The sequence below is a fragment of the Ochotona curzoniae genome, unplaced genomic scaffold (genome assembly GCF_017591425.1).
Source record: "Ochotona curzoniae isolate NIBS_2020 unplaced genomic scaffold, NIBS_Ocur_1.0 scaffold_2476, whole genome shotgun sequence".
NCBI lineage: Eukaryota > Metazoa > Chordata > Mammalia > Lagomorpha > Ochotonidae > Ochotona > Ochotona curzoniae.
Genome location: NW_024467095.1, coordinates 18,771,626 through 18,781,190, shown reverse-complemented (window position 1 = coordinate 18,781,190; position 9,565 = coordinate 18,771,626). Strand labels below are relative to the sequence as shown.

General features: G+C 46.5%; 1 protein-coding gene across 1 annotated transcript in view; it reads left to right on the top strand.

Annotated features, from left to right (window-relative positions):
- The first annotated feature begins 215 nt into the window (after positions 1-215).
- The window catches only part of NUP205 (nucleoporin 205), a 59,791-nt gene continuing 50,441 nt past the window's right edge, over positions 216-9,565 (top strand). The window contains exons 1-4 of the mRNA XM_041002051.1: positions 216-268; positions 4,911-5,053; positions 7,029-7,200; positions 9,287-9,431. Of these exons, the coding sequence (XP_040857985.1) occupies positions 241-268; positions 4,911-5,053; positions 7,029-7,200; positions 9,287-9,431 (488 nt within the window). The 5' untranslated portion in view covers positions 216-240. The remainder of the gene's footprint in view (positions 269-4,910; positions 5,054-7,028; positions 7,201-9,286; positions 9,432-9,565) is intronic.

The window sequence follows — 9,565 nt, the reverse complement described above, 5'->3', positions numbered from 1 at the left end:
GCGCAAGGACCCCCGAGCCTCCGAAGTGGTTGCCTTAGCCTTTTTTGATAGGGGATGGGCTAAAGTAAAAATTGATATTGGACCCAGGGCAGGTGTTGGAGCGAGGCGTCTGTCTGGGCCGGCCAAGCGCACGGTGCGGAGCGGCCGGCGTGTTGCCTTCCGTTCAGGCGGCGCCTCGGCCAGCCTCCTCCCCGCTGGGGCCTCCGTGCGGCGGGAGGGCTCCGTTAGTGCGCCTCCAAGATGGCGACGCTGTTGGCGGTAAATTCAGGTGAGTGTGGCCGGGCAATGAGGAGACGACGGGCCGGGGCGGTGAGCGATGAGCCCAGACGAACATGCGGGCCGTGAGGCTCCTGGGAATGCAGCCTTCTCCTGGGGCGCCGTGTCACCTCTTCCCGGGCGCCGGGACCTCGGGTGCCGCCCCTTGCCGGTTTGAATGGCGCGCGTCCTTGCCTTGGCTTGCCTTGGCTTCTAACCCTCGGGTTGGGGTGTGTGAGCCGAGATCGTGAAGCTTGGTCCCTAGCTCCAAGAGTGCGGACTCTCCCAGTCCAGATCTGAGTCTGGTCCCCATCAGCCACCACCCCGATTTGCGTCTGCGGCCCGGATTTCTCCAAGGAAGGCGTCGACTCTCTAGTAGCGAGGCCAGAGGATCCGAGATATTTTTTTTTTGGCAGCCGTGAGTGGAGACTGCACACTGACGGACGTCTCGGAGTCGGCACCCGGGCCTCGTTTTAGGAGGATGAGAGGACCTGCCGGTTAGCGAGGAGTCTGGATCGTGAAGCCTGCTCCCCTTGGAAGGCGGCTTGGGACAGGGCGCCGCAGCTCGGCTGATGACTGCCGCAGCTGTGGCTGTGATCTGGCCTCGCACGATGCTGTACTTTTGGGGCGGGTTTTCGGGGTGGGGTGGGCTCTAGACCGCTGGAGCGGAACTCGGAATATTTGTGGCGGTTCCTCCTTTGGTGTTTCTCACGCCGTGGCTCCTCTCTCTCCAAGGAGTGATTTGAAAGAGATGCATTTTCATAGTTTGTCATAATTCCCGGTGCGCCACCGGCTCTTAGCAGGCAAGGTAAGACTGTAGATGCCCTGCAGAGGGTGGGGCAGTCCTGAAAACTTGATTCAGGATGTTAATGCCTTCATTGACACACGCTTAACTTCGTGGGCTCCATTAAGAGCATATCCATGTGATGCTTGCAGAGTGTCTCATTCACTGGACTCCTGGGCTGTGTGTTCTCACTGCACCTTAAATGGGGGATGCGAGGGGAGAAAGTACTGATTGGACTTGCTGTCAGAGTGATGGCAGTTGAAAGATGGTCCAGATGTGAGTTTTGTAAACTGTTTTGTGAGTGCTGAAGTTATTTTGTATTAGTGAGAGCTTCTGTTACCGAGCGCCAGTCCTGTCCTGGCGTTGGATTCACTGTTGTGTTTGAATCATCCTATGGAGTCTCTTTTATACACCTGTGATGCAGCTACTGCTTCTTTCACGGAAACTTAAGGTGGTTTCCTCATTTTCTCAGTTAAATAGTGAATGATTCTAAGCTAGTCTTGGGTGCCTAAGCTAAGCGCAACCTAATTCAGGTTTTTTTTTAAATAGGAAAGTGGGTAAGACTATTATTTCCATATTGTTTGCTTCATGTTTAAAGGGGGGTATTAAGGGAGAAGGCCCACCCGATTTCCCACCCTTCCCAGGTCCCGGATGTAGGGTATGCTCTGAGGGTCTTGCTCAAGTGGTTTTGTTATTTCAACAGTTATAAATCGCTGCCAATCTTGCCACTCCAAGTACTATGAGGTCTTTGAAGAATCCACTGATTAACATAGTCCATCATAGAGTCTCTGTTTGCCCCGTATTTTGCTGCCAACAAATGGCTGAGTTGCTTGGTTGACCCGTTCTGTCTTCTCTCTTTTCTTGGTCAGGGTTCTGAGTCCAACATTTTGATGGGGAGATCCCCAAAGAAACTTTGTCTGAGCTGGATGGGAAGCAGGGCTGCTGGGATTAGAACCAGTGCCCATATGGGATCCTTGTGCATGCAGGGCGAGGACTTGAGCCAGTAGGCTACCATGCTAGGCCCTTTGAGCTTTTGTAAGCTTTTTCCCCTGTGATATCTTACTATGTATTCATGGAGTTTAATATTTTAGTTAAATGAATTTGGCTGAGCTCAGACAAATTTACCTAAGTGTATCTAGATGTGTGTTAATTTCTTCATTTACCAGACTAAGTCCCAGGTTACTGTTGACGTATATAAATTCATGTTCGCAAATGTTTTCACTTTCCAACTGTTACATGCAAAGAGGTGATCTTAGCCTAGTGTTTAATGTGCATTCTGATGCCAGACTGCGTGGGGTCACAGCAGGTAAGCACAACTCGGCCTGTCCGTTTGTCAACCTGAGCGGTCATATTCAAAGTAGAGGACAATATGGACATCATAGAATGTTAAAAACACATATAGTAAGTGTAAAGAGCTTAGAACCCTATGTAGCAGCACACAGCAGAAGCCAAGGAGCTGGTACCAGGGCCAGTGTGTGGCAGGTCCGGCCAGCCACCTGCAGCACCAGCATCCCATGAGTGCCAGTTCAAGTTCTGATTGCTCCGCTTTTTTTTTCTTTTGCATTTTATGGTACAATTCCATAAGATCTGAGATTTCCCTCCCCCTCCCCAAATTCCTCACCCCCCCAATTGATTTTTCACATACAAGCTATTGTTTAGTCTTTCATAAGCAGTCGTAAGTCCATCATTCTGTGTGTCCTGACATTGCTGGTACAGCCAGTGGCAGGCAGTCTAGCATCCTATTGTCAAGATATGTCCAACAGTTTCATTGGGAGTTCATCTTTGATTAGGAAGTAGATATGTATACTGCATTGTATCTTCACACATATGTCCACGTTTTTTAAATAATTGTTTTTTATTAGAAAGCAGACCTACACACAGAGAGAAACAGAGAGAAAGATCTAAAAACAAACAAATAAATCGAAGAAACATCTTCCATTCTCTGTTCTACTCCCCAAATCCCTGAGGTCAGTAACCAAAGCTTCTTTGAGGTCTGCACATGGGTGTCCCAGGCCATAAGCAGAGAGCTGGATCAGAAGTAGAGCAGAGGGGACACAAACCGGCACCCAGATGGGATGCTGGTCCTTGAAGGTTGCAACCAGCAGAAGACAGCCCAAGGTTCTTGGGCTCCTGCTGCCAGTGCAAGACCTGGGTGGGGTTCCAGCCTCCTGCCTTGGCATGGCCCAGGCCCTGGTGTTGAGGCCTTTTGGGGAGTGAACCCGTGAACAGAGGGTGTGTCGCTCTCTGTCTCTGCTTCTCTCTATGTAACTGTCTCATAAATAAATACATGTTTACAAACTATTACCTGCTAGCGTTAGTTTATAAATTAAAATGTGAGCCTATTTATGTAAGCTTGCCAGAGAATCCCAATTACCTATGATGTCAATTTAAAACAATTTTTTTTTTATTTGAAAGGAAGAGCGCTAGGTGGAATAACTTAAGCCTCTTCCTGCATTGCTGGCATGCCATATAGGCTCTGGTTGAACTCCTGGTAGTTCCATTTCTGATCCAGCTCCATGCTGATGTACCTGGGGAGGATGGCACAAGTCCTTGGGCTCTTGCACCCATGCAAGAGACCCAAATAAGCTCTAGGCTCTGGCTTCAGACTGGCCCAGCTCCAGGTGTTGCTGCCATTTGGAGAGTGAATCAGTGGATGAAAGAGCTCTCTCTTTCTCTGAAAATCTATCTTTCCAATAAAAATTTAGAGAGAAGGAGATACAGAGAAAGATCTTCCATCCACGGGTTCACTCCCCAAGTGGCCACAATGGCCGGAGCTGAGCTGATCCAGCCAGGTACCAGGAGCTTCTTCTGGGTCTCTCACGCTGGTGCAGGGTCCCAAGGGGTTGGGCCATCCTCGACTGTTTTCCCAGACCACAATCAGGAAGCTAAAAAGGAAGTGGAGCAGCCAGAACACAAACTGTATGGTATCCTGGCTCATGCAAGGCGAGGACTTTAGCTACTGCATCTAGCCCAAAATAAATAAATTTTAAAAAAGAGAGATTGAAAGATGTCTTTCATCTGCTGTTATAAACCCCAGATGTCAAGCCAGAGCTGAGGAACAGGGAGGCAAGGATCCAAGCACTTCAGACATCACCTTGGGTAGGTGTGTGCTGGCAGCGAGTTGGAATGAGGAGCCGAGTCTGCACTTGAACCCTGCCACCCCGTGTGAGACATGGGCATCTCAGGTAGCATCCTAACTGCCGATCCAGCGCTTGCCCGCCTGGGCTGTTTGGATAGCCAGTATCCCAGCTGAAATAAAGTGCATATGTTGAGTGTTCCCTGCTCCTACTCTTCCTTTGGATGAGAGCGTGGGGTGGAAAGGTACTGTGTTGTGTGGCTTATCTAGGTTATCACATTTAAAAGACCTATAATCCTTTAAAGTAGATGGTGTTTCTGTTTTACACATAAGGAAGCCGAAGCTTGAAGAACTTATTTCTGGGCCTGGTGCGATGGCTCAACTGGCTCATCATCTGCCGCCAAGTGAGGCATCCAATATGGGCATCTGTTATTGTCCTGGCTGCTGCGCTTCCCATCCAGCTCCCTGCCTAGGCCTGGGAAAGCAGTGGAGGACAGCCCACGGCCTTGGGCGTCCAGCTCCTGGCTCCTGACTTTGATTTGGCTCAGCTCTGACCGTTGCTAACAGGTCTGGTTGATATTGCAGTTGAAGGCCAGGATTTATTTGATTTTATATTATTAACTAAGATTGCCTTTATATTATTGCCTGAATTTGAGTAAACTCTGCTTTTGTTTTAATGTTTGATTTGTGCTTGTCTTTGAAAGTAGCTGTGGTGTGACTGGGGTGTGTAGATGAAGCCGCCTGCTTTCATCAGTGTACATTTTGTTGATGCTGGTGTATTTCTTTTCCCTTAAGCCGCTAGTCTCTGGGGTCCATACAAAGACATCTGGCAAACAGTGGGCAACGCGCTCTGGAGGAGGCAGCCTGAAGCCGGCCACCTTCTGGATATGATTCTGAAGAAACACAAGCCTGACTTCATCTCGTTATTCAGAAACCCAGTAAGAACTTCTCCTTTTTGGTCTTTGGGTTTGCTTCAAAAAAGAATAATTTTTTTTTTTTTGGAAGTTTAAAGAAGAGCAAATCAATGCTGATTTTCTCCAGTGACTCAAGTTTTCTTTTAACATGTAATTTCCCTTAAGAGCAATTATCTTCTTTTAGATCTTGATAGAAATGAATACATTGTATTTACCACAAACCGGCAGATAAAGTTGAGAATCTTGAGGATAATTTAGGAAGACAGTGGAGTCAAGCATTAGTAGCTGACTTAGACTTTTCTTACCTGCAGTTAGCAATGCACCTGTCGTTGGCAAGACTTTTAGTTGATGCATTTCCAGAGGCACTTCAGCATTGTAAATCTTCGTCGTGCTCTGTAACTTGTGTTAGCTGAACTGGCCAGTTATTGCATAGCGTGAGTCACTGCAGCGGGAAGTGTAGTACATCAGTGGAGAGGCTTCAAATGTGGAAGCTCATCCCCTTGCTCTTTGGCAGTTTTGGTGCTCGAAGAGTGGCCGGAGTTGTGGTGTAGCTGGTACGCTCCTTCCATAGTGTCCGCATCCGGGCGATTCCCTGCAGCTGGCCTGCTGAGGTCAACAGAGCATGGCCTGGGTGTCTGAGACCTCGCACGTCGGCAGGCCTGGACAAAGCTCCGGCCTTGCTTGTGGCTCAGCACTGCCTTTTGTGGGTGTTTATTCCTCTTGTTCTTTCTCTCTCTTGTTTTCAAAACTAAGTAAAGAAATCTTTAGGAATAAAAGAAAGTTCATGGATAAATGAAATTTAAAGATTACTTTGGTGCTAGACATTTTTTAAATCCATGCAGCTTTTTTTTTTCACAATATTTATATTCCATGAACTTTTAAAAATATATTAATTTTAGATTTAGTTATTTTTATTGAGAAGTCAGATATACAGAGAAGGAGGGACTGATACAAAGATCTTCTGTTCACTGGCTCGCTTCTCAAGCGACTGCATAGCCAGAGCCGAGCTGAGGCAAAGCCAGGAGCCAGGAGCCCTGTACCACATAGGTGCAGGGTCCCAAGGCTTGGACCATCCTCTACTGCTTTCCCAGGCCACAGGCAGGGAGCTGGATGGGAAGTGGAGCAGCTGGGACATAAACTGGCACCCATATGGGATCCTTGCACATGTAAGGTGGCACATGCAAGGCAAGGATTTAACCCATAAGCCATTGCATTGGGTCCTATCTTCCATAAACTTTTTGAAGATGCCTTTTGTGTGTGGGTTTCAAAACATTTTTGTGTGAAAAAATTTGCCATTTTTTCTTTTAAAGATTTATTTATTTTACTTTAGAGTCAACAGTGAGAGAGAAATCTTCCATCAGGCTCATTCTCCAAATGACTGCAATTGCCAGAGCTGGACTGGTCTGAAGCCAGGAGCCAGGAGCTTTCTCGAGATCTCCCACATGGATGCAGGGCCCGAGGGCCCTCCTTTGCTGCCTTTGCTGGCCATTAGCTGGGAGCTGCATCAGGAGTGGAGCCATCAGGACTTGAACCAGCGCCTTTATGAGATGCTGGTGCTATAGGCTAAGGCTTAGCAAGCTGCAACACTGTGTGCTGGCACCAAAACTTGCCTCTGAATTCCATTTTTCTCCCTGAACTTTTCAAGTAGCCTTGTATACTAATAAGACCATCTAACAATTATCTGTAAGTTTGTTAAGAGAACTTTTTGCTTTTTAACTTCTTTTTTAGCTGTTCTTAACAGAAACAGCCATAAGTCTCAAGAGTTAGTTGACTTGAGTTCCCTTCTTGGATTTATCACTAAAGAGTTATAAGGGGGCTGGTGTTGTGGCACTGCATGTTAAGCTACCACCTGTAGTGTTGGCCTCTTTATAGATACAAGTTCAAGTCTAGCTGGATCTGCTTCCTGATAATGCATGTTACCAGGCTACATTGTCATGGGAGCTAGTCTTCAAAGTACTCTTTTTCTTTAAATTTCTTTATAATAATTTTATCATTGCAGCCAAAAAACGTTCAACAGCATGAGAAGGTTCAGAAGGCCAGTACCGAGGGCGTGGCCATCCAGGGTCAGCAGGGCACGCGACTGCTTCCGGAGCAGCTCATTAAAGAAGCCTTTATTCTCAGTGACCTCTTTGACATCGGAGAACTGGCAGCTGTGGAACTTCTCCTCGCTGGTAGGTTGACTTCTTTTTTGAGATTTACTTATTTTTATTGCCAAGTCAGATATATAGAGAGGAGAAGAGAGAGAGCAAGATCTTCATCTGATGATCTGATGGTTCACTCCCCAAGTGGCCACAACGGCTGGAGCTGAACTAATCCGAAGCCAGGAGCCAGGTGCCTCTTCTGGGTCTCCCACGTGGGTGCAGGGTCTCAAGGCTTTGGGCCGTCTTCCACTGCTTTCCCCGGCCACAAGCAGGGAGCCTGGATGGGAAGTGGGGCTGTCAGGATTAGAACTGGTGCCCATATGGGATCCCGGCAGCATGCAAGGCGAGGACTTTAACCACTGTGCTATTGCTGTGGGCCCTGGTAGGTTGACTTCTCACTGAAGTTCTGGTAAGGTGATGCGGAAACATAAATTAACCTACTATGTTACTGTTTAAGTTCTAAAGTAGCTTTTACTGTTGTTGTTAATTTGTTGAAACTATGTTAAAAAATACTGGGTTTTTTTGACAAGAAGTCTAAGATAGCTTTTCTAGGGTCACTTCCTAGCAAAGAATAATTGCTGACATCTCAGAAGCTGTGTACCATAAAGCTCTTACAGTGGTTTCGTCAGTCAGGAGGTAAAATTGCTGCTTTTGTAAAGTTTGTTTTTGTGGGGGTGGTTCACATAATGAATGGATAAAAATTCAGGTGATGTTGATAGTGCTGAATGCCTTTCTGATCCAAGGCTGCATTTTCAGAAAATTTTATTTATTTTAAAACTTATTCATTTGAAAGTTAGAAAGTGAGGCCGATGTTTCATCTGCTGGTTCATTCTCCAAATGGCGAAACAGCGGAGACGGGACTGTGCTGGAGCCAGTTGCCAGGAGCTGCTTCTTGGTCTCCCATGTATGTGGAGGGGCCCAAGGCTTGGATCATCTTCTTTTGTTTTCCCAGACTCATTAGCAGTGAGCTGCATCGCAAGTGGAGCAGCTGGGCTTGAACCGGTGCCCATGTGGGATGGGAGCCCTGCCTTTGGCAGCTTAACTGGCCGTTGACTGACTGGCTCCCTAAGGCTGCGTTTAAAGAAGTAGTTCTGAGAATGAAGAAGGTAGTTTTTCCATTGTGTGATGGGGTTGTTAACTTGACACGCTTGAGCTTTGAGTTTAACTCACAGATGTCACTTAACATAAGCTTTGCCCTTGCAGTATGCAGTGTTACGTTTCTGGCATTATGAAGCTGAATAAGACCTCAACTCGTGTCAAGGATCTCATAGGCTATCAGTTGAGAAAAACATGGGGAGATAGAAAAGTTTAACACAGTCCTTAAATAGTTTGTACAAGACTTAGCTGTGGTCTAGAGGCAAGGGGATTCAGTTGACCTTTGAATGTACTGGGAGGTACTCAGAAGGGTAGTGGTTACATAAAGTTAAGTGTTACGGAATGAACCAGCTTGCAGGATGGATGAGTACATGGGAGGAAGGGCGTCCAGGCAGAGGAAATGACCCATACAGAGAGTACGGAAGGGGACAGCAAGTTGTCAGCCTTGGGGAACTGAGGGAAGTAGCATTTAGGAAAGATTAGGGTGGGAAGAAAGCTGTTGGAGGAGAAACTGGAGTCATAGGCAAGGAAGTGTGAAAAGGCTCAGGTGGAACGCAGTCAACGCAGAGCAGATAAAACGGAGAGTGAACTTAAATTGTTTTTTTTTAAAAAAAGATTAATTTTCAGAGAAGACTCATGGAGGAAACTCTCAAATGTTTGAAACAAAGATTTCTTCTGAAGAGTAAAATGTGCATTGAATAAAATCAGACTCAGCGAACGAGTTGGTCGCGGAGATCTTCACCCAGAATGTGGAGCTAGCAGATGAGGGTGACATCGGGTGTTGGGAAAACGGTGTATTCCATGTCACTGTTGGTGTTTGGTCATGATGGCTCCTTGAGTTGGTTGTGCAGGAAGTAAAGCAGTGGGTGTGTGTTTGAAGTACAGCTTCCTTCCTCACAGCCTTGTAAATGTGAGCATTCTGATTCTTAAGCTGAACATTCATACAGTGTTTGTCTCGTCTTTTAATAAAGACATATGCAGTTCTTTACTAAACCATTTATTTCTCAACTTCCTTTTCCAGGAGAGCACCAACAGCCACATTTTCCTGGCCTCACCAGAGGACTGGTAGCTGTTCTTTTGTACTGGGATGGAAAGCGGTGCATTGCCAACTCCCTGAAAGCTTTGATTCAGTCTAGACGAGGAAAGACATGGACTCTAGAACTCAGGTCTTGTTGCTTCTTTCAGTTTCAGGGATTAATTCACAATCATTTGCAAAGCTACAATTATCAGTAAAAATAGAAATTTTTCCCTATTACATGTGATTGAAGTAGCTTGTATAACAGAATAATGTACAATGTGT